Genomic DNA, 18,624 nt, shown 5'->3' with positions numbered 1-18,624 from the left:
CCATCAAATGTAAATTACGAAATATTACGTTAAAACAACTGTGACTTTTGGTTTCACAGGGTACGTACATTCGGAAGTTACGTTAGGTTGCATTGAAAACAATAATGACTTCTGATTTAAAACAAGACACAAACACCTGGATGAAAGTCAGGTTTTGTTTGACCCATCCACTTCCTCTCCGCCACGCCCGACTCTAGATTTCTCGCTCTTTAAATGACATCAGTTGATCTCAGCGTCACGTACTTCTGCAGATGGGTTTACTTTGGAGTTAGTTAAGAATCCAGTGTGTCTCAAACAAATGCTATAAGGTGCCTTTGGTATTGATATCACATGCCAAGGGGGGTGACAAAGAGTTGGTATCTGAAGACCTGGGAATGAGAACAGCCTGCATTAAGCTCCGCCCCTACTCCAAACTCCCTCCGGATGTCCGAGCTCTGTACCCTAACTCTAAAGCTGAGCCCAGACACCCTGCAGAGGAAACTCATTTCAGCCACTCGTATCATGACCACAGGTGAGGGTTGGAGCGTCGATTGACACAGTTACCTCCTCACCACAAAGGTGCAGTACAACACCTGCGTTACTGCTGACGCCACACCAATCCAAGTCCATCCCACTCTCCATTTCACCCTCACTCTTTTGATTGAGGAAGCAACTCACTCCCAACTAAGAGGAGGCAATTCAACTGCAAACCGCCCCAGTGCATGCTGGAGGTCACGGTCTGATGAACAGAACCACATCATCTGCAAATAGTAGACACACAATTCTGAGCTCCCCTAACTGGACACTCTCCCACCCTGACTGCACCTCAAGATCCTACCCATGAAAATGACAAACAGAATCAGTAACAAAGGACGACCCTGGTGAAGCCGAACACTCGCTGAAAACGTGTTTGACTTCCTGCCGAGAACGTGGACACAGATGGCCCCAAAGTCCACAAAGCACATGTAGAAAACACGTAACATGATTAAGGAAAACCTAAAACACTCATTACACTGTTAAATATCACAAGTGTATCATCACTGCACTCTTGAAGCCATTTTGTCATAAAGTGGTGTCATTTTCTTTTCTATATCGTCAACCTTCCATCAACCTGCCTCATCTATTTCCTCTCTATTTAATGTCTCCCTCCAGTTTTCCTCACCGTAACTTTACTATTGACAGGGTTCCTACATATTTTCATGGACAAAATTTCCAATCTTTTCAAGGACTTTGCAAAGATGTGCCCAGCGTTTTTCAAACATATCAGCCTCAGCTCTATTCAAATATAATTCTAGCTCGCTGGCAGAAAAAATGAGGGAGAAAATAGCAAAATGTACGTGATAGTTAGGGATGCACGATACTGGATTTTTTGCAGATACCCGAAATGCTGATATGTAAAAACTCATTTGACCATTAACCAAAACCCATATCAATACACTTTTTTCCTACCCTGTTTTTAGTGATCATCAAGTTGTTGGCGGCCGATACCGATCGTGTATCCCTAGTAATGATAAACAAAATGCTGTCACACATCGATGCATGTTAAAGCTATGTCAAGTTCACAGGCAAAGAAAATCCATTTTCCATTACCATACATGACGTGCAGGATTATCAACGGAAAATTACTATAACAATCTCATTGACTTTTACAGGCCGGAAAAATGTGACTGTAAAATTCCATGACATTTCCAGGTTTTCCATGGCTGTGGGAACCCTGTATCGATTTGGTCGTTTGATGTTCACTGTGCAGGGCGCGACACTAAATTAGAAAACTGTTTTCACATTCATCTGCTTGAGGAGGAAAGTTCCTCTGTGCTCATCTGGACCTTTAATTGAGGCAGGAAGATCTTGTGTTCAGTAGTTAAAATTTTGCAATTAATTACCATATTTGCACATTCATACATTCTGGATTTATCAGTGGGGGTGTACGTGTATTTATACATTTCTGAATTTCAAGGGAGGCATCTTTAAGTTTCTAAAATCTGCGTATGCTATGATAAATGTCACACTGATTGTTGATTATGGTTCTAAAAACAGTCCTGTGCTTTTTGCCTCTTGACTCAAATAATCTGAATGTGATGCTGCATCTTCTAATTTTGGCAATTATCCATAAAAATATAAAAAAACACACCACTAAATAACAAAATGGACCCCAAAATGCTACTGTAATGACCTCCATTTAACAGTTTCAGGCAGGATTTTTCCTTCAACAGCTGCTGCTCTTCCTGATATTGTGCCCACTCTAACAGTGCAGATAAGCGCAGCAGTCCTTCCCCGCTCTCACTACTAATCATGGTAGATTTTGCAAAAAGTGGGCAAGCCCGTGGTGTTGGATACTTGCCTATGCAGGTGCTATGGTACATGCCATGTACTAAGAGACAGAGCTGCAGCGAAGCTTTGCTGGTACAGCAGCGCCCTCTCCTCTGCTCAAGCTTCTAGCTGACTGCGAGTCGCTCCCTCGGCTTGTTCTCCAGTGTGACAGGTTTGTCTAACTCCAGTGGATGCCCTCAAATAAAGCTGAAATAAATAAAGACATAATGGCTGCATCTCCAGCCAGTGACTCCCAGCAGCCCACTGTAGTCCACTATCCAGTCTCCATGGTGGCGTTCACATCATCCTCTTGTTTTACTCTCAGTGGGCCGCTGATGCTGTTCCTTTTTCCAATTATTTTGTGATGTCGTCAGTTAACCAATCAACATTAATCCAATTAATCAATCAATCAACGAGTCACTCTGATTATCCAGTGGGACACCAGCTGTTCACTTGGTCTTGGGCACCACCAGGATTTCGTCACCGTCTTGGATGCTGTAGGAGTGGAGAGCCCGGTTGTTGTACTTCATCTCCTCCGGACCGAAGGCGCTGCACTTGTCGATGTAATAGAGCCTCATGCTGTTGGTGGACAGCTGGACCACTGTTGTCAGCTGCTTCCTCAGCTCAGCTACAGTCTGGTCCAAACGGATGCTCAGCTGACACAAGGACACAAGACAAACCGTTTTCACATTTTTGGCATTAAAACACTGAGACAAAGACACAATGATCCAAAGTCTAAAGTCTCCACATGGTGGCTTTCTGCTTGTCAAGTCACAATGACCACAGGCGGCGTGTTCGCTTGCTGCTGCAGGTGCTCCGTCCCTACTGAGCCCTCTGTCCTCAAGATGTTCTACTTCTGTGAACTATACAGACCAATCCGTTATAAATGCTTAACACACCTGCTCCACTTTTTCCTCACAGTGAACCTCCACCTGGGCACGGCAGCGAGGTCGGAGGTCGATCTCAGCAAGTGGCTCCAGCTTCCCGTACTTGGTGACCAGGGAATGGTATCTGGGGAGGAAAATGGAAGTTGTGCTGTCAGTCTTAAGAGCAGACACACACGTACATATCACTTGGAGTCATGACACTGTAGCTGGAGTATAGACAGTGAGGGTGAGCCACCTGTAAGGCAGCTCCTCCTCAGGGTAGTCCAAGTAGTAACGGATGAAGAACCTCTCAGCGTCTTCTCTCTCGCTGTCCGTCACAACACTGCCGTTTAGCAGGGATATTGAAGGGAGCCTGAGAGGACGAACATACATGAGCAGGTGTGTGTGACACTGTGTACAAGACTCCTCAGTGTTTGGAGCAAACAACCTGTCTGGGACTCTGGATGAGACTCACTGTGCAATCATGAGGCTGCGTCGCTCTGCGTTGGTGTAGGTCTGCAGTAAGGGGATGCCCTGCAGCCGCACCTCCTCCAACTTGGGGAAGAAGTTCAGCTTCTCAATGTCCTCCCATCGGTTGAGACCTGACGACACGCAGACAAGTCATACAATACAAAACAGTTACAGTAGACATGTGTTGCAAAGAGGTGGCAGAGGTGCGAGTAAGTCACATGTTCAAGACTCAAGCAAGTCTCAAGTTAAAGTCGATTCCCTGCTGTTATGCAAGAGAAGTTACGTCATATGAAGATTTGATGATCTACATCAATTTCCACATTTAAATCCATTACACAGACAGTGAGTGTGAAAGTTGAGATTTACTTTTCAAACATTAATGAAAACTACTGCACATTTGACCAGCTAATAAGCTAATAAGTTCGCTAAAAATACACGTTCACTTATCTCTCTTTGTGGGTTTTGTGGGGACAGATGAGGTTGGATGTTGTGCCAGACATACAACTTTTCACTTCCTACTACCGTCATCGGCAACATGAGCTAATGCTTAAATCCAAATTTTTTTTCCTTTTTATAGACTTTTGGACTTGAACCCTTTTTAAATAACTTGGGGGAAGGTATCAAGCTATTTCATGTCAAAAGTCCAGGTGAAGTCACGAGTCACTGGTGTTAAAATCCAAGTTGAGCTGCAAGTCTTTTTTGATTTTGTCAACGAGCATCAAATCATCAATTTAGAAGTCTGAGTGGGCGGAAGCTCGCTGCAGAGATCAGCCTCTCATTGGGCGGAACGAGCCACCCGCTGAAGTCACGCCCTACCACCTCCGGTTGTGTAGCAGTTTTCAACCGTTTCAACATGTCCTTTACTAACTTTTGTGGTGTTTGATCTTGCGGGGATGTAGGCATTTTTCTGCCATGGTTCGCGTCCTGTAGATGATATTTTTGTGGGCGTGTTACACAAAAACTTGTTTCCCCCCGGCAATATTTTTGCAAGCGCACCGTTGCTGTGGCACCGCCCAGAACGACTGTGATTGGTTGAAAGAAATACAAGCAGCCGGGGCGTTTTTTTCTCCAATCTCAAAGCGAGAGTCGGCCCAGCCAGACCTTTCTTTTCTTGAGAAAGGTCTGGTGAGCGAGACTATCAATTTAGTGACTTGAGTTTGATGAGTTTAAGTCATGTGACTTGGGTCTAAACCTCTGGTCACAGGTTTGAAGATGTGTACCACAGAAAATGTGAACTTTCACAAATCAGAGTTTGACTCATTTTGAGAAAAATAAATAAAAGATGAATAAATGAAATTAGATGAAATGTGTGGAGCAATTACGACCCCAGAAATTCAAATTTAGAATTATTTAAAAACCTTTAAGGTCTTATATTTCTAAAATTGAATCTAAGACATTTGAAGACTTTTAAAGGACCTGCAGACACCCTGACAGTGGTCTTGAAAGTTGAGTTTTATTTGAGTTTTATTATTTTGCACGTGACCGGTCAGTAAGCTCATAAGTTTTCTAAAAAGACATGATCACACAAATTTTATAGGGACTGATGAAGTTGGATGTTGTCAGTCCTGTCACTGATTTTTCACCTGCAAATCTTACATACCACTGTCCTCTTCTTACTACCATCATCCACAAAATGAACTAATCCCTGAATCCAAATTTTAGCATTTTTTGGGCGAGCCCCCTCGAAGATATCAGCCTCGTGCATTGACCTCTGCTGGCCGCCCACTCTCTAAAGCTTTGCTAGTTTGGAATGCATTAAACTAGAAATCACCCAATCATGTTTAAAAAGATAAAAACACTACACAACAACATTCAACTAACAAGTTAATCCAGATTTATTTTATTCCTCTGTGCCGTAGGGCTCCACTGATGTCTACAACACATCAACGAGCCACGCTGCTGCACTGATGTTCCCTCATCAAACCCACGTACACTGTCCTCTCTGCTGCAAATACTAAACAGAAAATTAAACATGGACAGAAAGGCAACTCAAAAAATATAGAAAACAAGGAAGGAAAAATTAAAAATCCTTTATTGTAGTGCAGTGGCGTGCACAGACTTTTTGAAGGGCAGGGGTGAAAAGACAAAAAAAAGGGCACTTTAGTGCGCATTTTGGCTCCCAGGAGGACACTTTAGCGTGCGTTTTGGCTCCCAGGTGGACACTTTAGCGTGTGTTTTGGCTCCCAGGTGGACACTTTAGCGTGCATTTTGACTCCCAGGAGGGCACTTTAGCGTGCGTTTTGGTTCCCGGGAGGGCAGTTTAGCGCGCGTTTTGACTCCCAGGAGGACACTTTAACGTGCGTTTTGGTTCCCGGGAGGGCAGTTTAGCGCGCATTTTGACTCCCAGGAGGGCACTTTAGCGTGCATTTTGGTTACCGGGAGGGCAGTTTAGCGTGCGTTTTGGCTCCCAGGAGGGCACTTTAGCGTGCGTTTTGGTTCCCAGGAGGGCAGTTTAGCGTGCGTTTTGGCTCCCAGGAGGGCAGTTTAGCGTGCGTTTTGACTCCCAGGAGGGCACTTTAGCGTGCATTTTGGTTACCGGGAGGGCAGTTTAGCGCGCATTTTGACTCCCAGGAGGGCAGTTTAGCGTGCGTTTTGGTTCCCAGGTGGACACTTTAGCGTGCGTTTTGGCTCCCAGGTGGACACTTTAGCGTGCATTTTGACTCCCAGGAGGGCACTTTAGCGTGCGTTTTGGTTCCCGGGAGGGCAGTTTAGCGCGCGTTTTGACTCCCAGGAGGACACTTTAACGTGCGTTTTGGTTCCCGGGAGGGCAGTTTAGCGCGCATTTTGACTCCCAGGAGGGCACTTTAGCGTGCATTTTGGTTACCGGGAGGGCAGTTTAGCGTGCGTTTTGGCTCCCAGGAGGGCAGTTTAGCGTGCGTTTTGGCTCCCAGGAGGGCAGTTTAGCGCATGTTTTGGCTCCCAGGAGGGCAGTTTAGCGCATGTTTTGGCTCCCAGGAGGGCACTTTAGCGTGCGTTTTTCAACAATTGGGCCACGAGGGGGGGGCGACCTTGCCTGGCTAAATCATTAAAAGGTCACCCTGACTACGACCTGCAGTGGGTGAAACATGTTGGTTCTGTTAATGATTTCGCCACTACAATAAAGCTTTTTTAATATTTCCTTCCTCGTTTTGGAGTGCTGCTGTTTCCCGTTCTCCACAAACGCCTGACACAAGGTTTGATCTATGTTTGATAAAACAGAGCAACCAGTCGTCTCTCCTTTTCTGATCAAATTAAATGTGTTGCTGGAAATAGTCAAAAACAGATGGACTTTTTACTTCAGTTTGAGTAACGTTTGTTAAATTACTGAGCGCCTTTTTGGAAAAAAAAGAAAACTTCTTAGTGGGAAACTAATGGGTTTTATGGCTGACAGCCATACACCGTCAGACAGAATGGAGAGATGGGCTCACACATATTTGGTTTCGGTCTTTATAAGGAGTTTGTTAATGATAAAAAAAAGGATAGTTGGGATTTTTGAAGTGGGGTCGTATGAGGTACTCATCCACAGTCAGTGTAGCGGCAGGAGTGCCAAAACAGATGCTAAGTGATGTAGTGCTGTGGACAGGAGCAGCGACGAAATATATTTTAGCCACCTAAAAAATGTCCTACTTAAAAAAAATTTGGTTTAGGTGTGTGCTGTATTCTGTTCTATATACTATACAGTATTTCTACCGCTTTATCTTTCCGTCAAACTGTACTGTATGTAATACACAGATTATGGATAAATACTTAATATAACCCCACTTCAAAAGTTCTTAACCATCCCTTTAAGTGTGTCATAATCTGAATCCTGGACCGAAGTCTTTGCTGCCATTCTAAAAATCCCTGAAACAATAGAAACTGCACTGTAACCAGTGAAATCATCTCAGCCTGTCAGCAGAATCTGTTTTTGTCTTCAGAGGAATAAACGTTGAAGGCTGAATCCGACTTGCATGAAGGATGTTTTTCTGTGCCGCAGAAAGGAGGCATGACAAACTGATCCACTGAAGTCAGTTTGAACACGTCTTTGGATATTGTTTTTGTCTCTACTCTCAACAGAAGTCTAAAAATAGATTCACCACTGATACTCCCCGATATAGAAACAATTCCTGAGATAAAAGCTGACGTGGAGAAGAATCTGCTGCAACACTCTACAAATAACACAAAGCTTTTAGGATACAGTGACATGCTGGCTCGTGCTAATTATATCAGCTGTTATGAAGTCACTGCATACGACGCTGACACTGTCGTACTGGACCGACTCAGATAAATCCTGTCAACTGAAAACCTGACGCAATCCAGTGCTTTATACTAGAGTTAAACCTCATCAGGGGACACTTGATGTGTCACACACACACAGTTCAACCCTCAGCTGACCTGAGTTGTGCAGGTTGATGCTGCGTAGGTTGGGGAAGAGCCGCTGCAGGATCTCCTTGCTGTCCTGAATGGAGGCCAGGTTGTTGTTGGCCATGACCAGAGTGTCCAGGCTGGGGAACATGGTGCCAAACTTGCGGACTTCGGCCCAGTCCTGGAGGCTGTTGTCGGTGATGTGAAGCAGGCGTAAGGTGGGGCAGGTCACACTGGAGGCACTCACATCACTGTACTCGTTAAGGCACAGGAACAACTCCTCCAGCCTGCCGGACGACAGGAGAACAAGACTGTGAGGCTGATATTATATTTATTAGATCATCTGCCCATCATCTGGGACAGTTCACCCCCAAATCAAAAACACATATTTCCCCTCTCACCTGTAGTGCTGTTTATCTACATTTTTTTGGTGTGAGCTGCAGAGTGCTGGAGATATCAGCTGTAGAGATGTCTGTCTTCTCTCCAGTATAATGGAACTAGATGACGCTCGGCTTGTGGAGCTCAGAGTCCCCAAAAAATACATTTTAAAAACTCAACATCAATGTCTCTTTCCAGAAATCATGACCTGGTTACTCAGGAAAATCCACAGACCTTGTTGTGAGCAGTTTCATTATATTAGAGAGAAGGCAGACAACTCTACAGCTGATATCTCCAACACTCTGCAACTCACACCAAAACAATGTAGACAGGTAACAGGACAAATATGTAGTTTTGACTTTGTGGTGAACTGTCCCTTTAATTTCAAAGTACGTGCACACATACAAGTAATTTGACTCCAGTGCTTACGCAGAGAAAAAGACACAACAGCAAAGAACAAGGAAACAAAGCTGGACAAATAAAGGTAAAGAAAAGGCACGACTGTTATTAAGAGTGCTGTTGCAACAGTTTGAAGCTGCTTACTCGGTTATCTCTCTGGTGAGCTGCAGCACGGTGTCCCAGGACACCTGAGTGTTGTTCAGGACGAGGCGTCGGACCCGGGAAAAGCCTTCAGCACAGCGCGGCCCCAGGGTCATTCCTGCCAGCGGGTTGGAGCTCAGGTTCAGGAACTCCAGGTTGGGGATGTTGGACACGATTTTACTGATCTGAAAATGAGACAGTGACGTGATTTCACTTTGAAACCAAACATTACAGACTGATTTCACTGTTTGAGACAGAATTTGTTAACTGAAATATAGAATATGACCAGCAATGGAAATGAACTACTGTTAATGAACCCAGAGACGGCACCTCATGCCAGTCCTGCAGCTTGTTGTGAGACAGGTCCAGCTCCATGACATGGGCACAGAACGCAGCGATCTCAGCCTGGTCTCCTGCCCTGCTGATCCCACAGCTATTCAACACCAGGATACTGGGCAGGTTCAGACGGTCTGCAGGAGGAGTGGGAGAGGGAGGAAGTGAGGATTAATGAGGATCAGTCAGACAGAGGGGACGGGTCATACAGAGAAAGGAGGGTTTTTATTTGAGCAAAGTGGACTTGAGATTAATGAGTCAGAGGAGCTGACCTCTCCACTGGAAATCATTTTTTAACCTTGTGAGCACGTCTTTATGGTGTTTTTATGTGCTACAAGACATATCATAAGCAAAGTGAGCAGGCTGAGCATTTTCTCCTTGGACCTGCAGTGTACCAACGACAGCCTCAAAAACATGAATTCAGACTTTCAAGATTTATTACATCACAAATTTCAAGCCCAGTTCAGACCAAAGATTCACAACGAGATGAAACCATCTTAGAACGTTGCAGACAAAAGTTGCATTGGTGTGAACTGCCCGGTCTGAGCATGACTTAAGCTGGCTGATGGTGTCACCTGACACTCAGCTGGTCAAATCACAGGAGAACAGAGAGCTGTTGCATAGAGATGATGCACCATCTCATCTAGTTGACTTGCTGTGAACCAGCAGGTTCTTAGAACGACGCAGAACGGCACATTGCAAGTAGTTGTATGTTTCAACTCATCTCATCATTACGGAAGAAAGCAATTGAGGAATCAATCACATCAGCTTGCAAAACGAGGGGTATCACAGCAGAAGCAGGCGCAGCTTCTTGGGATGCAGCGAATTATTGGCTGTTCATCAGTATCAGCTGATTTTCACCTTGTTGACCATGACCTTGTTGCTGCCACCAGCCTATCAGCAAATAAGATGCCCTTCATCAATGGCAGTGGTTCATGTTCTTCTGTTGTGCCACATCAACTTTGGTTTTAACTAATACAAAAGCACTTCCAGTGTGAGTCCACCCTACTGTGAACGACAGATCTGTGTTGACACTGTCAGGAGGAGAGCTAGTTAACGTTAGCTGTTGGCAGCTGGTGGCCGCAACTAACTGCTGATGGAGGTCGCATTGAGTTACTTTATGATGCATTCACTGTCTCTTCGGTGAAAATGAGTATTAGGAAAAGGTAAACTATAACATTCTCATGATGTGTTCAAATGTAATCTTATAAAATGTAGTTTCTGGTGAGAAGCTGAAATAAAAACAGCTGTTTGGAGGAGAAATGTGTTGATGTTTTGAACATCAACATGAATGTTTTGTGTTGATGAACAGGTACGGTTATGCATACTGAGGTGTACAGTGAGCTATTTAAAAACTTTTTCACCACCATGGTTGTTTTTAGGTGTTAAATCGACACCCAGAGAGGAACCGATGAATCAAATCAAAGTCTTAAGTTCCATCCAACAGCACACTGTATCCCCTCTGTCGGCCCACTGCTCTCACACACTTGACACAGTGGTGATGAACATGACACACTGCATACGACAACAGTCCAACAGGGCTCAGTCTGCAGTCTGGAGGGTGCACATGTGGATTCAGCCGTGCTGTCTCTTTAAATAACTGTCACAACCCTCGGCCTCGTCCACAGAGGCTGCACACTGCAGAGAGGTCAAAGTGATGTGCTCATCTCCATCTCACCTTTCATAGGGGAGCCTTGAGGACCTGCGGTAGGCACCACCACCACTCCCATACCAGGTCCTCTGCGTAACGGGAAGTTCTCTGGGCTGTACTTCTCACTCATCACCTCCACAAAGGTGCGGCCGTCCCTGACCTCTGGAGGCTCCATGGCTCCGTCTCGATGAACAGCCTCACCCACTGCTGTGGGGGAGAGAGACAGACGTCCACAGTGATGAACTGTCAGCTCGTACCACCGTGTTTAACCGTGCAGTCAACCACATCTGCTGCTGTACACATTATACACAACTCAGATACACAAGTGTGACTCGCTGAAAGAAAGCCATGTTGTGTTTTTATGATCACTGATTAAACACACGACTGACACACTAAAGCAAAGTGAGATCACGATCAACAGAAAACATCAGAGCCAACACTCACCCTCTTTGTCTAAAGAAACCGTCACACCACTGAATGAACAGGTAAAATAATGTGAGACTACACCTGTGTCAACTACAACTACAGGAAGTGAGAGTGACCAAAAGAACGTGTGCAACAGAGGTTAAACACACATTCTGGCTCCTACAGTGACAATCATGACAATCAACAACACAAAAGAAGAGTCCAGAATTATAATATGATATAATATGTAATTTTTCATTACATATTAATCTAATGATTATTTTCATGAACGCTGAATGAATCATTTCAGCTATTAAACATAAGAAAATGGTTGAAAATGTCCATGACAATCACTAAAAGATCAAGATAACGTCCTAAAACTGTGATATTTTTGTCCCCGCAGTCCAAAACCTGAAGATGTTCAATTTAAGATGATAAATTGATATAATACAGGAAAAAATTGAAATCAATTGAATAATTGTTGCACAAATTCACATTTGAAGGTCAAAACAAAGCCCTACTTTTGCCACACCAGTTAAAAATACAAAGACCATGAGAGAGTTAAAGAAATGTATCAAAACACTTGACTTTAGCTGCAAAATCATTTGTCATCTTCTCAAAGATTCCTAAAAGCAGGGTCATGGAAAACCTGGAAAAGTCATGGTATCAGTAAAATTCTGTAATTTTGTTGTGTAAAATGAAATTAATTGTTACAGTAATCTGTTGTAGATCACCTTCAATGTCATGTAACACAACAGTGAGTTTATTTTCTGTAGCTGCTGATGTAACGCTGCTCTAATATGTGTTCATTTGTGACAACATTTTGTTTACCATCACATACAGTACAGGCCAAAAGTTTGGACACACCTTCTCATTCAATGCGTTTTCTTTATTTTCATGACTATTTACATTGTAGATTCTCACTGAAGGCATCAAAACTATGAATGAACACATGTGGAGTTATGTACTTAACAAAAAAAGGTGAAATAATTGAAAACATGTTTTATATTCTAGTTTCTTCAAAATAGCCACCCTTTGCTCTGATTACTGCTTTGCACACTCTTGGCATTCTCTCCATGAGCTTCAAGAGGTAGTCACCTGAAATGGTTTCCACTTCACAGGTGTGCCTTATCAGGGTTAATTAGTGGAATTCCTTGCTTTATCAATGGGGTTGGGACCATCAGTTGTGTTGTGCAGAAGTCAGGTTAATACACAGCCGACAGCCCTATTGGACAACTGTTAAAATTCATATTATGGCAAGAACCAATCAGCTAACTAAAGAAAAACGAGTGGCCATCATTACTTTAAGAAATGAAGGTCAGTCAGTCCGGAAAATTGCAAAAACTTTAAATGTGTCCCCAAGTGGAGTCGCAAAAACCATCAAGCGCTACAACGAAACTGGCACACATGAGGACCAACCCAGGAAAGGAAGACCAAAAGTCACCTCTGCTTCTGAGGATAAGTTCATCCGAGTCACCAGCCTCAGAAATCGCAAGTTAACAGCAGCTCAGATCAGAGACCAGATGAATGCCACACAGAGTTCTAGCAGCAGACCCATCTCTAGAACAACTGTTAAGAGGAGACTGCGCCAATCAGGCCTTCATGGTCAAATAGCTGCTAGGAAACCACTGCTAAGGAGAGGCAACAAGCAGAAGAGATTTGTTTGGGCCAAGAAACACAAGGAATGGACATTAGACCAGTGGAAATCTGTGCTTTGGTCTGATGAGTCCAAATTTGAGATCTTTGGTTCCAACCGCCGTGTCTTTGTGAGACGCAGAAAAGGTGAACGGATGGATTCCACATGCCTGGTTCCCACTGTGAAGCATGGAGGAGGAGGTGTGATGGTGTGGGGGTGTTTTGCTGGTGACACTGTTGGGGATTTATTCAAAATTGAAGGCACACTGAACCAGCATGGCTACCACAGCATCCTGCAGCGACATGCCATCCCATCCGGTTTGCGTTTAGTTGGACGATCATTTATTTTTCAACAGGACAATGACCCCAAACACACCTCCAGGCTGTGTAAGGGCTATTTGACCAAGAAGGAGAGTGATGGAGTGCTGCGGCAGATGACCTGGCCTCCACAGTCACCGGACCTGAACCCAATCCAGATGGTTTGGGGTGAGCTGGACCGCAGAGTGAAGGCAAAGGGGCCAACAAGTGCTAAACACCTCTGGGAACTCCTTCAAGACTGTTGGAAAACCATTTCAGGTGACTACCTCTTGAAGCTCATGGAGAGAATGCCAAGAGTGTGCAAAGCAGTAATCAGAGCAAAGGGTGGCTATTTTGAAGAAACTAGAATATAAAACATGTTTTCAGTTATTTCACCTTTTTTTGTTAAGTACATAACTCCACATGTGTTCATTCATAGTTCTGATGCCTTCAGTGAGAATCTACAATGTAAATAGTCATGAAAATAAAGAAAACGCATTGAATGAGAAGGTGTGTCCAAACTTTTGTCCTGTACTGTACGTTTCCTTGTTTTCTGCCCGTGTTCAGTCTCGTCCTTCATGTGAGCTAACTAACTGGAGTTATCACGTACGGTCATGAATCCAAAAGTTTCCATATCTACGCTGAGCTACACTTCTACTTTTAAACTGTGCTGCACTTTTGAGATGGAGCAGTGTTTGAAAAATATCATAGTAACATTCTGAAATTTTATCCAGAAAAGTGTGGGAACCCTGTTAGGAATTTGAACAGCAAAAAACCACACACACTGCAGCCCAGAGTTTGATCTTGACCTCATTTTTATCAGCAGGTTTCACACAGCAGAACACGAGGGTCCTGATGACGACACTGATCCAGGATTCAAACACATTTCCAGGACTTTTTAAGGACCCATAATAAAATTTAATTAAGGAAAAGCATGCACTTCACTGTGTCTGCTGCACTCACCGGCCTGGTTACGATACTTTTCCACACACACACATGCAGGAGAGTCTCACTTCCCATAACAAACACCACCACACTACGTCACATATACACCTAACGTCTAAAAGCAGAAGGCTTGGCCGCTATAAGTCATGGAAAATGAGAACTGTGCAAGTTTTATATTTGTATCAAGCATCAGATAAGTTGAGTTAATTTGTCTTTCTTGACATTGCACGTCCTTCGATGTGACTATTGTGCATCACAGTGTTGATGCTGAAACGATATATCGTGCAGCCCTAAGCTGACACATATCAGAGCTACGTTATGTCAACGGATAACTTACAGAAAATAAATTCACAGTTATGTTGCATTATGTGGAAGGTTATCCCTGAAGATTACTAACAATTAGATTCATCACAAACAACAAAATTCCATGAGTTTTCTAGGCCTGGAATATACGATATAAAAATATTTCCATATAAAATATTTCCAGGTTTTCCATGACCGTGGGTACGCTGCTAATCAGTCCATTAATCTCAGTTATTCCCTCTCAACTCTTTGTTTCATCTTCACAAAGCATCTTTTGTAAATAAACCATTGCTCTTTCCTCAGGTCCTGCCTGTGCACATCAGCCATCCGTGCAGAAACACCAGGACGACCAGGTCTGATGATGATGTGGGCAGGAAGGGACACAATGAGGTGTCCTCAGCAGCCAACAGCGGGGGCACTGTCCCACCTAAATTTGCTCTGAACAAGACAGCTGATCTTCATGCTGATCTTTTCAAAATAAAACAGAAAGTGAGGTCGGCCCCTTTGACTTAACTTACCACTTAAGTGTCTATAAATAAAATAAAGCGGATCTGTGTGTTTTAAAAAGCTCGGTGGGCAGAGCCTCGCTGTGGAATCTGCTGCAGGGAAGCATAAATTATGTAGTGGTTTTGGTGAAATAAAAAATAAAAGGATCCTGTTACAATATCTTATTTGACAAAAACAGGCTGCAGTAAATTGTGGTCATGTATGAAAGCAATCTGTTTCCCTGCAGCTGATAAATCAAGTTATTCCTACAGACATGAGACAAATAAAACAGATCCACTGCAACACACATGCTACGTGTGACCCACTGTCTTTGTTTCTTCTTGTTTATGTAATCTGTACATGGTTATGAAATATATGTCAGAGAGCGTCCTACCTGAAGAGACGTCTCCCTGGACTTGACCGCTATCACAGCTCACCGTCTTCTTCTGTGTTTGTGCTGACGGCCTGTCAGGGAAATGAGAGGAAATGTCATTTTACACGAGACAGAGGTGTCTGTTTAGAAGATAAGAGGGAAGCTTTTTATCATTGTCTTACTCCAGAGTGGCTGGTGAGGCTGGCAGACGTGTCCAGATGAAATGCTGGTCCCTCTTTTGGTCAGTTGTCAAGAGTATCTCTGGACAGACCAGAACAAGGAGGACTTGGAGGCTGTTCACCACATGACCCTGGAGAACAAAGATCAGTTTCTGCCTTGTTACTCATTGGCCAACGTCAATATAATCAAAAGAAGAGGAAGCACATTCAGATTTCTTTTCTTTCAGAGCAGAGTGTTGCTGTGAACAGACAAACTGCCTTTACAGCGCAGATACAGACAGTCATGTCCCCACAGGGTTAAAAAAAGACACAATTATCTGTCAGTGACAATATAAATATACTCAGTGACTGATGATTGTGCAGTAAGTCAGCCATTTAATCAATAAAGAAAAGAAGTGAAGTGGTTCTGACTTAAGCGTCAAGTCCGCTGCGCCAAACCCCATTGAGAACTCGCGCAATTTGAAGTATCTTTGCTTATTAGCACATAGAAGAATCTCATTGTTAAAAAAGCATGATGTTAATCGATTGAGCAAAGAGTTCCCGTAAATTCGGCGTATATCCTTTTAACAGAACTATGATAATTTTAACGAAATGCCCGTTTTACCGGCTCGGGGTAACGTCTATTGTGTGGAAAAATGATCGCGGCGGCAAAGCGGACACCAAATATAAAAGTTGACATTTTATTCCAATAATGTGGTATTTATTCTGTTAAATATGCGCCGAACTCAGATGTAACTCTTGCTGAATCATAAAATATCTCAAGTGTTGTGACATTATAAATCAGCCGATAGGAGACAGGCATCTATAAAGAGAGTGATTTTGAATGGAATTCGGCTTGTTCAGTTTCACGGGGAACTCGCCATGCCAAAGGCCCTTGACAAGTCTCGTAATTTTACAGTTTTTATTTGCTTATCAATTAATGTACACATTTAGCTGTATATTAAAAGCTTAAGACACTCAGCATAAAAGTATTGTTAATTCGGCATACACCTTTTTGACATAACAATAGATATTTAGACAAAATTCAAACTTTTATACGCAATGTCCTAGCTATAGCACCTGGTGAGAAGTGGTCCTGGTAACAACAGGCAGACCGGTAATAAAAGTTGATATTTTATTGTTTTAAGTGATACATCTTCTATAAAATCTACGCCGAATTGATGTTTAAGTATTGGTCATTGGTTAGAGGTCTTACATTTGTGTTGTTATGTTATACAGAGGCCGAGGTGGCTCAGACAACTATAAATTTACAGCTTTCTGAATGGAGTTTGGTTTTACACTAAAAAGCATATAGCTAACCCTGTTCGGACAATTACTCCACTTTCCCTCGTTACATCCCCGGCTAAACTAAACTACAGTTAACTGATGAATAGTTAGAGCAGGCTGCCGGTTGTTGACAGCCGAGCAGCAGCAGACAGAGTCCAGTCCAGACTCAGCATCAGTGAGTCTGACCCCCAGCAGCAGCTCGATGCAGCCCGAGATGGATCATTACAGATGGCAGCGATAAAAATATACTTTCAATAACCAGCAGCTGATGACAGTGCGCTCAGAGGACGTGTCATAATCTGAGAATATACAAGGTCGTCAGTCTACATACCTTTGATGTCTACTTTCAATTTTCCTTGTTGATGAAAACAACCAGCTGTCATTTTGCTCTGCCATACATCCCGGAAGTGACGTAGCTCGTTGGCTGAAAACGAGTCTCTTTTTTTCACTTTTCATTTAATAACTTCCTTTTAAGAGGAAACATTTTAAAGTTACGTCAAAGTTTTTCTGAGTCTGTTTTTATGGGATGTTAAATTTTACTGAAAAATAAAAGAAACCGAGATGCCCCCTGAGACAGTGATGTCATTGTGTTACTGGTGCTGATGATCATCATCATTTGTCTTGCTTGAATTTGAATTTGAATACAGATAATGTTTCTCTCCTAAACATGAGAATATAACAGACAGAACAAGTATTAATAAGCATAATCAAAACACATAAACATAACTAATACATTAACTATGGCTTAACTTTTGGATTAAAATTATATTTTGCAGGGAAGGCTGACATGTACCGACCCAAATGACGTTCCAGTATGATGTGTATGGTTTCCTAATGATGCTTAATTGAGACTTCATGCACAATGTGGTCGTTCCAGGACAGCTGTTCATCTACTAAAACAGAAGTAACTTGATTGATTTCAATATTATCACTGAACAGTGAACCATCTTCATTTGGATAACTTTTATTTTCATTTCCAAAGATTATAAAATCGGATTTTTTGATGTTCAGAGAAAGTTTGTTCATTCTGAAACATTTTTCAGTACATGTACGGAATAACTGGCGTCAGTGATCAAGGACCCAACGTTTGCTTGTGTTGGACAATATTAGAGTCGTCGGCAAAGAGGATGGGTGATGCTTCATCGGTAGACTGACAGACACAGATGTTGTCCCTCTTATTATGCTGATTGACCTTCACTGCAGATATTTTGACGTGTTACGGTGGGGACAGCACAGGTGTAACTAATAACACAGATCATGGCTGCATTCAGTTCAGAGTTCAGACTCAGGGGGCTCGCTCTGTTTTAATTCTGCTTGATCTGAGTCCAGCATTTGATCCAGTAGACCACAGTGTCCTTATAAACCTCCTTGAAAACTATGTTGGAGTTAAGGACAGCGCTCCTGCCTGGTTTCACTCACCTGAAACCTCACTTTTCCTCAAAGTTCTTTCTCTGATGTAATAGGAGAATATATATATATATATTAGAGTATAGAAAACAGAAGGGGACCCAGACCTGACCTGTGAGGAACACCACAAGAGAAGGGGGCTGCGGATGAGAAGTATTTTCTGATTAGGGTTCCTGGTGGCTCAGTGGTGTCCCATATACAAAGACAATGTCCTTGACACAGTGGCTGCAGGTTTGATTTCAGCCTGCAGCCCTTTGCTGCATGTCATCCTCTTTCTCTCTCCCCCCTTCACCCTCAGACTGCCCTCTCTAATACAGGCAAGACAACAACAAAATTTTTGTTGTATATGGGACACCACTGAGCCACCACGAACCCTAATCAGAAAATACTTCTCATCCCCAGCCCCCCTCTCTTGTGGTGTTCCTCACAGGTCAGGTCTAGGTCCCCTTCTGTTTTCTATACTTCCACTGGGTCAGA

At 43.2% G+C, this 18,624-nt stretch overlaps 1 protein-coding gene across 1 annotated transcript; it reads right to left on the bottom strand.

Moving 5' to 3' along the window:
- Positions 1 to 1,898: 1,898 nt before the first annotated feature.
- tbcela (tubulin folding cofactor E-like a) lies at positions 1,899 to 17,157 on the bottom strand. The gene is made up of 11 exons (XM_033632206.2): positions 17,072 to 17,157; positions 15,478 to 15,605; positions 15,317 to 15,387; positions 10,879 to 11,058; positions 9,198 to 9,337; positions 8,871 to 9,052; positions 7,980 to 8,236; positions 3,631 to 3,757; positions 3,412 to 3,528; positions 3,189 to 3,300; positions 1,899 to 2,945 (listed from the first exon to the last, which is right to left on the bottom strand). The coding sequence occupies exons 4-11, from the start codon at positions 11,024 to 11,026 to the stop codon at positions 2,739 to 2,741; spliced, it is 1,290 nt and encodes a 429-aa protein (XP_033488097.1). The 5' UTR covers positions 11,027 to 11,058; positions 15,317 to 15,387; positions 15,478 to 15,605; positions 17,072 to 17,157; the 3' UTR covers positions 1,899 to 2,738.
- Positions 17,158 to 18,624: the final 1,467 nt, after the last annotated feature.

This window comes from Epinephelus lanceolatus, chromosome 4 (genome assembly GCF_041903045.1).
Source record: "Epinephelus lanceolatus isolate andai-2023 chromosome 4, ASM4190304v1, whole genome shotgun sequence".
Lineage (NCBI taxonomy): Eukaryota > Metazoa > Chordata > Actinopteri > Perciformes > Serranidae > Epinephelus > Epinephelus lanceolatus.
Note: the sequence above shows the minus strand (reverse complement) of the source record. Positions and strands in the feature narration are given on the sequence as shown.

Excerpts from the sequence above, each read along its gene's own strand:
- tbcela (XM_033632206.2), bottom strand. The coding sequence starts at position 11,026 with ATGGAGCCTCCAGAGGTCAGGGACGGCCGCACCTTTGTGGAGGTGATG. Across the intron at positions 3,758-7,979 it reads CATCAACCTGCACAACTCAG|GTCTCAACCGATGGGAGGAC; the intron begins GTCAGCTGAGGG and ends GCGTGTCGTCAG. Across the intron at positions 2,946-3,188 it reads GTGAGGAAAAAGTGGAGCAG|CTGAGCATCCGTTTGGACCA; the intron begins GTGTGTTAAGCA and ends TCCTTGTGTCAG.